The sequence below is a fragment of the Balaenoptera borealis genome (genome assembly GCF_965194805.1).
Source record: "Balaenoptera borealis genome assembly, chromosome: 21".
NCBI classification, from domain to species: domain Eukaryota; kingdom Metazoa; phylum Chordata; class Mammalia; order Artiodactyla; family Balaenopteridae; genus Balaenoptera; species Balaenoptera borealis.
The window spans coordinates 23,635,281-23,649,849 of record NC_138880.1 but is presented as its reverse complement, the minus strand read 5'-3'; the positions used below and the strand labels follow the sequence as shown (position 1 = coordinate 23,649,849).

The 14,569-nt window shown below is 39.4% G+C and overlaps 2 protein-coding genes across 7 annotated transcripts in view; one reads left to right on the top strand and one right to left on the bottom strand.

Moving 5' to 3' along the window:
* Positions 1 to 11,457, bottom strand: part of LRP2BP (LRP2 binding protein) — a 42,570-nt gene extending 31,113 nt beyond the window's left edge. For all 5 annotated transcript variants that reach the window (XR_014239177.1, XR_014239178.1, XR_014239179.1 and 2 more), the window contains exons 1-4: positions 9,826 to 11,457; positions 3,658 to 3,728; positions 2,227 to 2,965; positions 1,385 to 1,497 (exon numbers count right to left, since the gene is read on the bottom strand). Coding sequence is in view for 2 of the 5 variants with exons in the window: in XM_082375363.1 (XP_082231489.1) it covers positions 1,385 to 1,497; positions 2,227 to 2,332 (219 nt within the window). In the remaining 3 variants the exon portion in view is untranslated. The remainder of the gene's footprint in view (positions 1 to 1,384; positions 1,498 to 2,226; positions 2,966 to 3,657; positions 3,729 to 9,825) is intronic.
* Positions 11,458 to 11,637: 180 nt separating this feature from the next.
* ANKRD37 (ankyrin repeat domain 37) lies at positions 11,638 to 14,521 on the top strand (the record flags this gene model as incomplete). 2 transcript variants are annotated; one of them, XM_082375423.1, is made up of 5 exons in its annotated part: positions 11,645 to 11,959; positions 12,165 to 12,317; positions 13,203 to 13,294; positions 13,831 to 14,034; positions 14,286 to 14,521. In XM_082375423.1, coding segments are annotated over exons 1-5 (477 nt in total). In that variant the 5' UTR covers positions 11,645 to 11,932. The 2 variants fall into 2 exon arrangements, with proteins under 2 accessions (XP_082231548.1, XP_082231549.1); XM_082375422.1 differs by lacking the exon at positions 14,286 to 14,521 and having other exon boundaries at positions 11,638 to 11,959; positions 13,831 to 14,038.
* Positions 14,522 to 14,569: the final 48 nt, after the last annotated feature.

Below are 14,569 nucleotides of genomic sequence, written 5' to 3'. Positions count from 1 at the left end.
GCCCCAACTAGTATAATTTTCCCCTAAACTGGTCTTGGTTCTATGCTTCCCTTCCAATCCATTCATCACAGTCTCAAAACACTTCAATGGCTTCTCACTACATTTTAAACAAGGCTTATCTAGAGCCATTCTCTGCCTTGCTGACTATGACATTGGTCTCTTAATTCCTAGAGCTCACCAAACTCTTCCTCATCTCAGAAACGTTGCATTTGTTCTCCCTTCTACCTGGAATGCACTTCCCTATGGCTGTTTGCATTGCCTGTTTCCTTGTCTTCAAGTTTTAGTTTCAGCAACAGGTATTTCCGCCCTATCCCTAAGTTATTCTCTATCAGAGTACCCAGTTAATTGCTTTCATAGTACTTTAACTTATTTTTAATTATATATTGATTTATTTTCTTCCTCTAGACTGTAAGCTCTATGAAATGGGGACCATTCTAACTCCCTCATCACTGTATAGCTAGTACCTAGCATAATAGTAGCAAATACTTATAAAGCAGTTACTAGGTGCCAGGCCCTGTTAGTATTTTTACAATTAATATACCCTCATAATAGCTCTATGAAATGCATATTATTACACCCTTTTACAGATGAGGAAACTGAGGTACCAAGAGGTTAAGCACTTGTGCCCAAGGATACAGTTACCAAGCAATGGAACCGTATTTGAACCTATGCCCAAAGCTGAAAGATCATTCTCTGAACCATTACGCTACGTGATCCTCACAGTGACAGGTGCATTATGCGTCCTCAACAAATATTTGTTGCCAGAATGAATGAAGGAGCCATCAAAAGATAAGTAAGTGGGATATAGGTGAACAGCTGCCCAAACATTCAGTGGATAGTGAGGGGTTGGGGACAGCTGGTCCCTTTTCGCATCTTCCCTTGGGGTTCAGTGAACAACTGAAGCTATATTGCTGAAGTTGGAGTGATAGTTTGCATAGGTCCTCCTAGACCTACTTTGCAAACCTCAGCATAATGTGGATAAAGAGGGAAATTCCCTCCTTACTCCGTATAGGAACATAAAAAGCTGCCTTTAAGTACTAGATAAGAATCAGGATTTTTAATTGTTAATAAAATGAAAATATTTTATAAATGATGTTGAATATATTGGGCAAAATATAAAAATTAGATTTTTAATTTATCATGTGAAAATGGATTTCATACCAAAATGACTCCTATAAATGACATTACTTAGAATGACTTTTATGGAGAAAGGTTGAATATCTCCATAAGCTGGGACCAATGTATCATACTTAAATCTACAACCATAATCTATGGACTTTGACAGAATTTCCCTGGTTTAACAATGTAAGGAAATCTATAGGAAATTGTGCTATGAAGATCTAACAGCAGCTTGATATGAAAACAAATCAACAAAAAATGATACCTCTTCAAAATACAGTTGACCTCGTAGGAAATATGCCAGAGTATCCCCTCTTCTTATTCTTTCCTTCAAGAGGTGCAAGGCCTTATCCACCAAACTAGCATGGCTGTAATGATCTGATTTTTTAAAAAGTAAAGAATTCCATCTTTATCCATACAATATGAATTTTCTCTCTTAAAGTAATAAATTAAATAGAATTCATCTGACACTGTTTATACTAGTTTCCTTCCTAGTTCTCATTCCTAAAACTGACCTCCTTAGTTCAAGGAAAAAGCACTACCTTAAAAAAAGAAACCACTATCACAATACCTGACATTGTGCCTTATATAATTAAGAAATATATTGGCTGGTTGTCAAACTAACCCTCTTTCCTGCTAGGCAGGAGCTCTAGCAATGCAGTCTATGTGGAATTCTTTAGACAAAGCTGGCCTGTGGGTGAGTGAAATTCTTAATTTGAGCCTTAATTAGAACTACTCTAACTAGATGAACTAACCATCCCCAATTTAATTTTTTTAAGTCTGTAGAAAAAAATGGTAGCTTTAAATGCTAATTTCAAGTAAAGTATGGTACTGTTCTCTTTATTAGAACTGACATCTGGCTTCTCTTTTCCAGAAGGGTGCCCTAAAGTCCTGAAAGTAAAATCAGGATCAGGATCTCATTATGAAACTTCTTCACTGATGATTTGCTACCAGGTAGGTTCAAGCAATTTCACAGATTCTTACAGAAAAGCTAGAAAGGACTGTAAACTAACCACTTTCTTGCCAGCAATAAGACTCATATTTCTTGTCTCTTTTGCTCTGGTGTACATAATTAACTTTTAGTGAAAATATTATCAGGATTTGTACCAGTCTTTTCCTTTCTCCATTGGAAGAGTTTTTGGTTCTTAGCAGCATAGTGGGATAGAGAAGTATAAAAGGGGTTCTTGGGCAACTTTTCACTGGTCAACTTCATCCTGTCTCCACAGTGGGTATTCTGTAAATTAAAAAATTATATTAAAAAATAATATGGTAGAAATATCTTCCTCCAGAAAAATGCAAAAAGAGACTCCACTCCAACTTGGCAGTCATTATAAAAAGCATCTTCCCCTCATCGCCTAGGGATAGGTCACCAAACTACCAGCTCTGGGATGGGAACATTCCTTCTTAGGAAACCAGGACCCTCCATAGCTATGAGAAGCACAGCACTCCTCCATGTCTGTTTCCACAGCATGGGATTAATGATCAGAGCTGTTTGCAAATCCTTTCTGGCTATGAGATCACACACTCCAGTGAGTCATGTCACCCACCACAGCTGCTGCCACTAGTAGGAATTGGTGACACTGCCTGTAGATACAGTTCCTGTGCACTGGTACCTTCCTGTTGCCTTGTAACTGAAGCTCATCAAACTAATCCATTTTAAATGAAAGCATTTGTCTCTTTTACCTGGGAATACACTTTATTTTAGCTGTGTTGTTCAGTTTTATCTTCCTGTCTGTATTGGATTGCCATGTTATAAGGTGGATCACAGTTGAATGGAAAATCAGAGCCTTCATATAAAATGTAGAGGCCACCTCATCTGGGATGAAGGAGTCCAGGTTGGCCTAGGCTGAGGGTAGTGAGACAGCAAAATCAGTTGTTGCTATGCTTTTTTGCTTACTCCTCGGAATTCCACTGTTACAGCAGGCTTTCACCAATCAGGAACAAGCTTCCAGTAAAGGTTCCTGATTGGTGGTGAAGAGAACTCAATAGACCTTTAGTATTATTGGAAAGCAGCATTTATACAATTTTATGATACTATTTTGGACAATAAATTGCTTCATTAATGAGAATGAAGTACAGAAAAGGGAGATAATTCAGTATACCAGAGAGAAAAAATCACTGAAGTATCTGTGATTTTGGAAGAGTCATATAATCTTCTTAAGAGTCAATTTCCTCATCTGTAGTTTAGACTATAAGTAGTTTGAACTAGAGGATTTCAAAACGTCTGTCCGTAGATATGTAAAATTCTTTGATTATAGGATTCCAAAAATCTATGGTTGCACTAGTAAATATAAAAGCTTCCAATGAACTTTAGGGTGAAGCAATATTAGGTGAAGTATTTAGAAGAAAGACAATCCAAATAGGATGATGTCCATAGCACCATCAGTTTACTCAGAAACTGGTTATAGAAGTTTTTATTTCACTGAAGACTTAAGCCCAGGTGCTACTGTATCCAAAAAGGCTAAGAAAAAAGTTGACACATTCAGGAAGGTCATCAGAAAAGAAACAAATCAGAAAGCAAAATCCATTTAAACTCACGTTGTCTTCTGTGGGTACAATACTCCACAGGGTTTCTGTTGCTGTAGCTTAAAAGAAGATTTGGGGAGGACCTAGAAAATATAAGCAAAGATTTATTGAGCTCTTACTATAGGCCAGGATTTGTTCTTTGTTCTAAGTGCTTTACAGGTACTAACTCCTACAAAACTTTATGAAATACAGGCTATTATGAGGCCCACTTAATGTGAGAGGAAACTGAGGCACCAGTGAAGAAGTTAAGCAACTTGCCTCAGATCACAGGGCTGGGAAGCGGGACAGCTGGGATGCCAGAGCACCTGTGTACTTCATCAGTATTCCATACTGTTCTCCAAAAAGCAGAGCTAACATGATTGCTTAAAATGGCAGGACTCCCATAAGAGGGTAAGCTAAAATTCAGTACTTTTTAATTTCAGAAAATGAGAACTAAGAGAAGATTTTAAACAGCAAGAGATTATGTTTATTTCTGCCAAATCTTGGGATAAGATATAAAATTATAATTTGAAACTTGACAAGTATTTGCGTAGCATGCAGTGAATTTAGAAAATGCTATAATAGAAATTATAGACCTTAATCGATGATGTAAAATCTGAAAGAAATATATGATTTTAAAAGGAAGGGCAGGTGTAGTAGACACTGACGGTGACCTTCCCAGACCCTCTTTACTAGTTAGTGCCCTATCTCCAGTGCTGTGAATGTTAACTGCTTAAGGTTGTGCAACCACCACCAATATCTAATTCTGGAACATTTTCATCACTCCAAAAGAAACCCTGTAGAAATTAGCAGTCACTCCCCAATCTTTCCCTCCCTTCAGCCCCTAGCAATCACTAATCAACCTTCTGTCTCTACAGATTTGTCTATTCTGCATATTCCATATAAATGGAATCATACAGTATGTGGCCTTTTGTGTCTGGCTTCTTTTACATAATGTTTACAAGGTTCGTGCATGTTGTAGCATGTACCAGTACTTCGTTCCTATTTTTGGCTGAATAATATTTCATTATACGGATATACCACATTTAAAAAATCTGTTCATCATCTGATGAACATTTGAGTTGTTTCTAGCTTTTGGCTATCATGAATAATGCTGGTAGTTTTCACGTACTTGTTTTTGTGTAGACATAGGTTTTCAATTCTTTTGGGTATAAACCTAGGAGGGGGATTGCTGGGTCACATGGTAATTCTATGTTTAAGATTTTGAGAAATTGCCAAACTGTTTTCCAAAGTGGCTTTTTGCTTTTCCACCAGCAATGTGTGAGGGTTCCACATCCTCACCGACACGGGTTATTGTTCATCTTTCTGATAATAGCCATCCTAGTGGATGTGAAGTGGTATCTTGTGGTTCTGATTTGCATTTCCATAATGAAAAATGATGTTGAGACTCTTTTCATGTGCTTATTGGCCACCTGTTTATCTTCTTTGGAGCGATGTTAATCCTTTGCCCATTTTGTAGTTGGGTTGTCTTTTTATTGCTGAGTTATAAACATTCTTTATATATTCTAGATACTAGACTCTTATCAGGTATATAATTTGCAAATATTTTCTCCCATTCTATGGGGTCTTTTCACTTTGTTTCTTTTGATCCCTTGATTTTTGTTTTTAATTTGATGAAGTCCATTTTTAAAAAATATTCCCAAATCTTTTCTTGTAATTTTTTTCTTTTTTAAAAATCACTTTGAGGTGTGACTGACATATAAAAAGCTGTATATATTTAATGTATACAACTTGATGGGGTTGGACGTAAATATATACCCATGAAACCATCACCACAATCAATGCTAAGTATATTCATCATCTCCAAAAGTTTCTTCCCATCTAATTTATTTGAACACTAAGCATAAGATCTACCCTCTTAGCAAAATTTTAAGCATACAACACAATACTGTTAGCTGTAAGCACTGGGCTGTACAGCAGATCTCTAGGACTGCATAACTGAAACTGTATACCCTCTGCCCACCACCTCCTCATTCCGCCCCCCCAGGCCCCTAGTAACCACCATTCTACTCTCTGCTTCTATGAGTCTATTTTAGATCCCTCATATAAGTAGGATCATGTTATATTTGTTCTTCTGTGTCTGGCTTATTTCAGTTTGCATAATGTCCTCCAGGTTCTAAGGCTGAATAATATTCCATTTACGCAGCTACCACATTATCTTCTCATTCAGGGACAGGCATTTAGGTTGCTTCCATGTCTTGGCTATTGTGAATAATGCCACAGTGAATGTGGAGGGAAAAATCTCTCTTTGAGATTCTAATTTCAAATCCTTTGGCTATATGCCCAGAAGTGGGACTGCTGAATCATATGGTAGTTCTATTTTGAATTCTTTGAGGAAGAGCGATAGATACTGCTTTCCATAGTGGATGCACCAACTTACAGACCTAATTCTTGAAGTATTTTGGTTACTTAGTTCTTAAAAACATTAAGCATGTAAGAAATTTATCAATGGCACCTGCATAAAATAATTGGATAATAAAAATGATTTATTAGATCATTTGGGAAAATGTGTCAAAAGTTTGAAATTCAGTTGTTTTACTTAAAAATTACACATTATTTAAAGTAGCTGGAAAATGTAGAATATTAGATATATGCTTTGAGTAGAACTTATCTTGACATCATATATTACTGTTATTTAGTTGTTTTAATTATTACTTGATTAGTAAAACCAACATTTTATCTATCTATTTTCTCCTCTTAGGGACAAAGATTAATTTGAGTAGGATGTTAACAAATTTTGACAAATCTGAGTTACTGTAAGAAAATGAGTTTCAACTTTCTACACTAGATAAATTATATATCAAATATATCAATTAGATCTGGCCTACACAAAAAATATAACGCATGCTTTTTCTGAAGGTATTCTATATATTCAGCTACTCTCTGTTTCCTAAATGAAAGAAATAGGTTGCACAATCAATGCAGTAAGAGCCCTCTTATCTGGTATTTATTGGGACTTGTAGTTTATCAATTAAACAAGAATCAAGGTGGAAATTAATGTGAGTATACAAACATATGATATACATTTTAACTTAAAATATGTAAATATATAGTTATTTTCCCACCTTTTCACTTAGGGTCAGAAGCTATTTCTTTAAATAGAGGATGAATGTGAGAGTTCAGAACTGTCTTTCTTGCATAAACCATATGCATACAAATTCCAGATTATGTTTCTTTAAAATGGAATATGAATTGAAAAATGCCTGTGGAACAATTTGAGGGTAGAACTATTTCTACCCATCCTTTACAGTTGATTTATCCTCACCTACTTTGAAAGCATTTTCCTTAGCTACTTGAGGAATCTGAAAGCATACAATTTAGTCCTTAAAAATTATAGCTCTCACTTCTCACCCATATCTCACCAGTTATATAATATTTAATTATATTACATATTATAATAATCCTTATAGTGTAGAAAAAAATTCAAACTGATGTGATCCCAAGTAACTGAGTATTCTAGAGAACAGCCTGTGAAGATCTCCCAGTGATCAATGCAACCGGCAGTGTGTTTTACAGAGGAGCTAAAGTGTATTGGTTAATCAGAATAAAAAATTAAATAGTGATCAGAATAAAAAATTAAGTAATAAAGTTGTGAGAAATTGTGAGATTTTTCGTTCCTTGTTTTATTAAAACTAGCTTCATATTGGTTTAGGTATCTTCTGTCATTACTAAATCTAGAAAATTAACTAAGTGTAACTTTTGCAGTTTGAGGTGTAACAGCAAAACTAGCATAAATTTCTTTTTCCTTCTTCACAATTTCACAAATAGAAGATTTGTTCTTACTGTAGATCTCAACAACCTCAGTGTTTGATTTCTTATCTTTCCTTATTACATCAAGAATTTTCGGGCTTCCCTGGTGGCGCAGTGGTTGAAAGTCTGCCTGCTAATGCAGGGGACACGGGTTCGAGCCCTGGTCTGGGAAGATCCCACATGCTGCGGAGCAGCTGGGCCCTTGAGCCACAACTACTGAGCCTGCGCGTCTGGAGCCTGTGCTCCGCAGCAAGAGAGGCCACGATAGTGAGAGGCCCGCGCACCGTGATGAAGAGTGGCCCCCGCTTGCCGCAACTAGAGAAAGCCCTCGCACAGAAACTAAGACCCAACACAGCCAAAAATAAATAAATAAATAATTTAAAAAAGAAAAAAAAAAAGAATTTTCACCTTTTTACTTAAAGGAAGGACTTTATAACTTCTTTGGCATATCTAAATTGCCAGCATCACTACTCTTGCGCTTTGGGGCCATTATTAAGTAAATAAGCATTACTTGAACACAGTAACCCAGTAAATCTGATAACTCAGATGGCTACTAGGTGACTAACCTGGACAAAGGGATGATTCCCCTCCCAGGAGGGATGGAGTGAGATTTCATCATGCTACTCAGGGCGGCATGCAATTTAAAATTTATGAATTGTTTATTTCTGTAATTTTCCATTTAATATTTTCAGACCATGGTTGGTCTGAAACCACAGAAATTGAAAATGCGGATAACAGGGGACTATTGTAATTTTCTTTCTGTTCCAGGATCCCATCCAGGTTATCACACGTCATCATGTCTCCTTAGCCTCCTCTGGTCTATGACAGATTCTCAGGTTTTCCTTGTTTTTTTATAACTTTGACAGTTTTGTATTGGCCAGATATCCTGAACAATGTCTCCCAATCTGGGTTTACCTGATATTTTACTCATGGTTAGACTTGGGTTATGGACTTTTGGGAAGATGCAGAGATGAAGTATTCTTCTCAACACATCATATCAGGGGTGCATGCTATCATCACGACTTATCACTGATAATATTAACAAATACCTGGCCAGGGTAGTGTTTCACAGGTTTCTCCACTGTAAAGTTACCTTCCCCCCTTCCTATACTCTTACTCTTCAGAAGCAAGTCATTATGCGTAGCCCACACTCAAGGGGACAGTGTGGGGAGAGAGTTAATCTCTATTTCCTGGAGTGGGGAGTGTCTACATGAAGTATTTGGAATTCTTTTGTAAAGAAGAGTTGCCTTTTCACTCCTCTCCTTCCCTTCCCTTCCCTCCCTCCCTCCCTTCCATCTGTCTATCTGTCTATCTAAATATCTATCTATCCTTTGTGCCACAATATCCTGGAGCAGCAGTTATTTATAATAACTATATAATTTATCACCTTCTCCAAGAAGTTTGAGTAAGCAAGGCTGGAAGGGTTTATATAATAAGGCACAAGAAGAATTTATTTGTGGGAAATCTTTTGCTTTTACAATCATACAAGGATCATACATGGATTTCCTGACTGCACATGCCAGTGAAGGCAGAATTACATTTGATTAGTTCAAACACATTTGCCAGCAAATTAAACATAAGTAGAATCAGCAATGCTTGGAAGAGTGACTGTTGAATATGCATCTTAGACCATCTTCCACTTTAGAAAACTGATCCCACTTGCTACATGTTCAGTAAAATCTCGTTACTTGCCAGTAAGATATTGTCCCCCAAATGTATTTATTCTGTGTATTTTTGTACTACACCAGCTTTGTTCAGTTTTTAGACGGCTTTCAGGCCCATTTTTAAGACTAAACCAAATACTTACCAGAGATATAAAGAATTTTTTGGAAACATTATGAGCAATGGACAAGTATGCAGTGATTAAAGGGACAAAAGCTTTAACAACTCCTCACAACATTCCCTTTCCTTGTGAAATTTAAATATGTCACAGGGAGTTAACAATAATTACCAGATTTAATGCATGCTGAACAGAATCTTGTTTTCAAGAGGAAGGATTTAATGTGGAGGCGCATGCATCACACACATATCCCACTGCATAATATGTTGACTGCAAAACATATGTTTAGAACTCTAGGAACTTCTTTGATAATACCTTGTATTAGTTAGGAAATCCTGAAAATGAACATCTGTGCAAATTTGAAGCTTTACTATATGCTTTGAAAAACAGTACTTACCTAATTGAAAAACATGAGAAAAGGAAAATTGGCAATATGGACATGTGCTCTCATGTATCTCTGACATTCTTTAAATAGCATAAAAAGGTACTGTGAATAGTTTAAATATTAAAAAAAAAAAGAACACAAGTACGATTCTATATATATGTTTGAACATAAATACGTATACACGTTTATGTTCGAGTATGCATACAAACAAAGACGTTTAAAACTACCCCTTTGCAAATAAAAGAGCAAAGGGCATTTTGCTCACCATCCAAGTCTTCCGAGATTAACCTGCTGCAGCCGCTGAACAATAGGGCACTGGATGCTTCAGATGAAGAGATTAAGGTGATAACAGGATGGGCACTCTGTGCTTCAGACAAAGGAAATTTAAAGATGAAAACGGGAGGCTCTGTGCTTTGGACAAACAAAATGCCCTTAGATGCATTTCATGAAGAGTTTTAATGAACCCCGCTTCCCATACATAGAAAAGCCCTATAATCATTAACTTGGGATATCTGTTCTTTGTGACGAGCAGTGATCTTTTACCAAGATACATCTGACTGCACGTATTCCCTAACAACAACAACAAAGTCACATATAAACTAGCCTCCCCCCACCTCTCTGGAGCAGGTCCTCAGAGCTATCGGAAGTCTGTCTCTGGAGCTACAGTCCTCAGTAAAACCCTGAATAAACCTTAACTCACACCTCTCATGTTGTGCATTTTTCTCTCAGTCGACACCTTGGATCACTGCATAAGTCTAGTAATATGAATTACTGCAAAATTATTTTATGGCTCTTATTACAAAATAAACAATAAACCGTAACCAGAATTAGAACTAAAAGGCCACCTGTCTTCACAGGACAATGAGCTTGTCCTCTACAAGCATAATAACAAACTATCTTTCAGTCCTGCTCTCAGAGGTATCAGCAGATAGAAGGGAATCGCTGAAGATGTTAGGGAAAACAAATATATGGCTGGAGCTTTAGCTTTCAGCTAGATTAACCCGAAAAAAAAAGTGCCTAGGAAAAGAGTCCAGAGATTATCTGATAGGCGGTCAATGGCTACGGTTTGAAGTCAGGATGTCTGTCTGTTCCTAAAGCTTTACAAAAACGAATGACTCACGCTAAAGGAATGCCTCAGCATAAAGAGCTCCGGAGGGCCTTCCTCCCGCCACGCCCCAGCGGTTCAGAGCTAGTCAGCCCTGCCCACGGGGAAGAGCCCCACGGGTCCTCAGCGTCCACGGCCCGGGCCCTTCGTTTATCCCCTAACTCTCCCCATGATGAGTGGGGGGCTCCCGCCTCGGCAAGCTCAGGGCTAAACGCTGGGGACCCTCAACACTTCCCCAGGCGGCAAGGCCAGCACGGCGCCTAACCCACCTCCAAGAGGGGACACGTTACAGTGGTTGGCTCGTTTTACATCATTCCCAGAACGGACGTGGTATCATGTTAACCCCGAAAGGGTGGGGTTTGATAAACCATTTAAACCAGATGTTCAATCCCGGGAGGCCGTGACCCTGGACAAAGGCGAGAGGGGTGCTGGAGCTGGGGCTTAGGGTGGGGCAGTCCCTGCGGGAAAACCCGTCCCCTTAGCTCACCTTAGCAGCCCCTCCGCCTGCCCTCCCCCGTCGCCCCCCACCCCAGCTTCCGCTTTCCTCCCTAAACGTCCAGGGCCTTGAGGGACAGAGCCAAGCCTGGGGCGACTTTGAACGTGAGGCAAGAAGGAATTTTCATTCCTCAGGAGCCGGAGGCTGGGACCACGGCGCCAGCACCAAGCTTAGCAGCTTCCAAAGGTCGTGTTGCAGCCGAGCTCCTTGTAGCTCCCTGGTTTCCTGGTTACGTGCGTGCCAGCAAAAACCAAAACCTCCGCCCGCGACTTCCGCTTCCCCAAAGGGCCTAAAGAGGTGAGCACGACAGCGTGAGACGTGTCGAACTCAGCGCGCCTCATGGCGGCCGCTGAAGCCCAGCCGCCCGGAATCCCGTCCCTCACAGCGCACGCGCACTGGGGCTCCGGGGAGAGGCCCGGGGCCCCGCCCCAAGGTGGGCGGGCCTGACACCTCACGCTGGGCCAATCAGCTGGCAGATCCGCGCTGCCTCCTCCTCCTTTCTCCGCGCCAGCCTTTCTGGGTTCCCGGTTGCACGTGTCAGTGTTTGTGTACGTGCGGCTGCAGCTGGGCGGAGAAACGCCGGCAGGCCAGGGTTGGGCTGCTGGGGCGCAGCCAGAGCTGTGGCGCGGCGGGGAGGGGCCGGCCCGCTGGCCCTGGGGATCTTTAAATTCTCCTGCTCTTGGGCGGCCTGTGCTCTTACCTGTTTGTCGGCAGCGAGCGCCTCACCGCTCTGCTCTCCCAAGCACTCCGGTCCTCTACTTTAGGTGGGAGATGCTGTTGCTCGATTGCAACCCCGAGGTGAGACTCAGGCTGCTTTTGCCCTGCAGGCTTAAGTCTTCTAGGGAGGACTAGCTAGGGTGATGGCTTACTGACCACTTGGCGTTGCCAGGTCAAGCCTCTTCAGAGTTGGAAGGTTTTTGGAGTGGAGGAAGATGTTCAATCCCGGGAGGGCGTGAGCCTTGACAAAGGCGAGGGCGGTGCTGGAGCTGTTCTTTTCTCGCAGGTGGATAGTCTGAGGCATCTGCTGGAGACCGGGGCCTCCGTCAACGCACCCCCGGATCCCTGCGAGCAGTCGCCCGTCCACTTGGCCGCAGGTGGCGGCCTCGCTTGCTTTCTTCTCTGGCAGCTGCAGACCGGCGCTGACCTCAACCAACAGGTAACTAGGTAACTGATTGTTGCCGTGTGCAACCAACCCTCCCCCCTCCACCCCAAATCCACACAAACATTTCTTAGACGCCGAGATATTCAGTCGTTTGTTATTAGAAACATGACTGTCGCAGCGATGTCCAATAGAAATATAATGTGAGACACGTATGTTACTTAAGATTTTCTAGTAGCCACATTAATGAAGTAAAACGAAACATGAAAATTTTAGTAACCTAACCCAATTAATCCAAAATATTATCATTTCATATGTAATCAATATAAAACATTACTGATAGATATTTTACATTTTCTTTTCATGTGTCTTCTCCATCTGCTGTGTATTTTACATTTACAGCACATTTCAATTCAGAATAGCCGCATTTCAGGTGCTCATTAGCTGGATATATGGTTGCTGGCTACTACATGGGACAGAATTTCCAAGGTCTACATACAGTTCATTTCCAAAGGAACAATTTGCTCCATTACCAAATTAAAAGTCTCAGGATAGCAATACTTGTGAGGCGTGCTCACAACCAATACAATTCCTTACAGAACTTTCTTAGGGTAGTTTGCATCTTCACTGAATATTAAAGTATGGTGAATTTTAAATTGTAATTTCTTTACTTCTATAGGATTCTATTTTGCTTTTATTCACTTAAAATTTAATGTATGTTTGTAGCTGTGGCTGCACATATTTTTATTAATGAAAACTTTGTATTTAATAGGGCACCAAGTGAATTTTATTTAAAAAAAAAAAGAATTAAAAAATTCGGTCCAGTACAATGCATTTCTAACCCCGCTTCCTCAAATAGCTTCCTCAAACAATAGACTTCACCCACCAACTTCCACTAGAGTGTTTCGGGGAAAGACTAAAATGTGCTGTTTTGTCTGTAAGGATGTTTTTGGAGAAGCTCCACTACACAAGGCAGCAAAAGTTGGAAGCATGGAATGCCTCAGCCTGCTTGTAGCCAGTGACGCCCAAATTGAGTAAGTATGAAATCAGTGGCTTCAAATTTTATATTTTCTTGGATTAAACTAATCAGATTCCTACAGCTTAATTACATGATGCTTGCCATTGATAATTTAATGTTATCGTTTAAATGTTAACTTAGGCTGTTAATGACATCTAATACTATGTATTCAATTTGAATAAATAAAAAATGGATCCTAAGCAATCAGAGATACAGTTCTGTTCATCTGTCATGGCAGTGTTACATCTTAGTTTTGGTTTAGAAAAGCCATTCTATAGAAGTTCTCACTGACTTCCTTTGCGTACTTAACTCATTGTAGTGAACACAGAATACTCTTTCATTCGTGCAAAAATAAAATGCCCACTCTGTGCTGTACTCTGTGCTAGCCATTGAGGATACATAGTGAGCAAAAATGGAATTCCTCTATGCTTCCTTTACCTCTTCTATTCTGCAACCAACATTTGTATGAGCCCAAAGCGCCTTTGTTAGGAAGATAAAAAAGGCTAAACAATTGTCAACTTTTACTTAACTCATTTTTTGTCTCAAATTCAGTTTATGTAATAAGAATGGGCAAACAGCTGAAGATCTGGCTTGGTCATGTGGATTTCCAGAATGTGGCAAGTTTCTCACAACAATTAAATGCATGCAGACAATAAAACAAAGTGAACAATCCAATAAAGATCATTGTGTTCCAGTACTCAGACAGAAACGAAGTTTTGTAAGTGAAGAAGATACAAATGGGAAAAGGAAGTGTTGGTAAGGAATTCATAGTTTCTTCTTTCTTCCTCCCTCAAGGATCTCTTATTTAGCACAGAATTTATTGTTTCGTTTAAATATCGGCAGTCTTACTTCTAGTATAACTTTTCATTCTCATTAACACATTTTAATACTGGTTGTAGTAACTACTACTAGATTCTAGAGACCAAAAATTGTCCTGCATGGTGGAAGATTGGGAAGGAAACCTTTTTAAAAATAGTTTTTAATGTCAATATGTTTTTTAACAACAGATGTCGTATTGGTTATGAAGAGGTGTGGAGAAGGTCTTCACTTCATGCAGATCTACTGCTCAGCTACAGGCTATGGCTTTTGGCTCATCAAGTGTGTCTAAACACCTTCTAAGAAGGAGGAAAACTTTCTTCTAAGTGAAGATAACATTCAGGAATACATGTATTTACATGCCTGTAACGTTCTGGTTGTGCATGCTTTGTCTTTTAATTTATTAAAGGAATGTCTAAAGAATAAATTCTTTTCTTTGTGTAATATTTACAATCTTTACAAAAAAATCATAGAA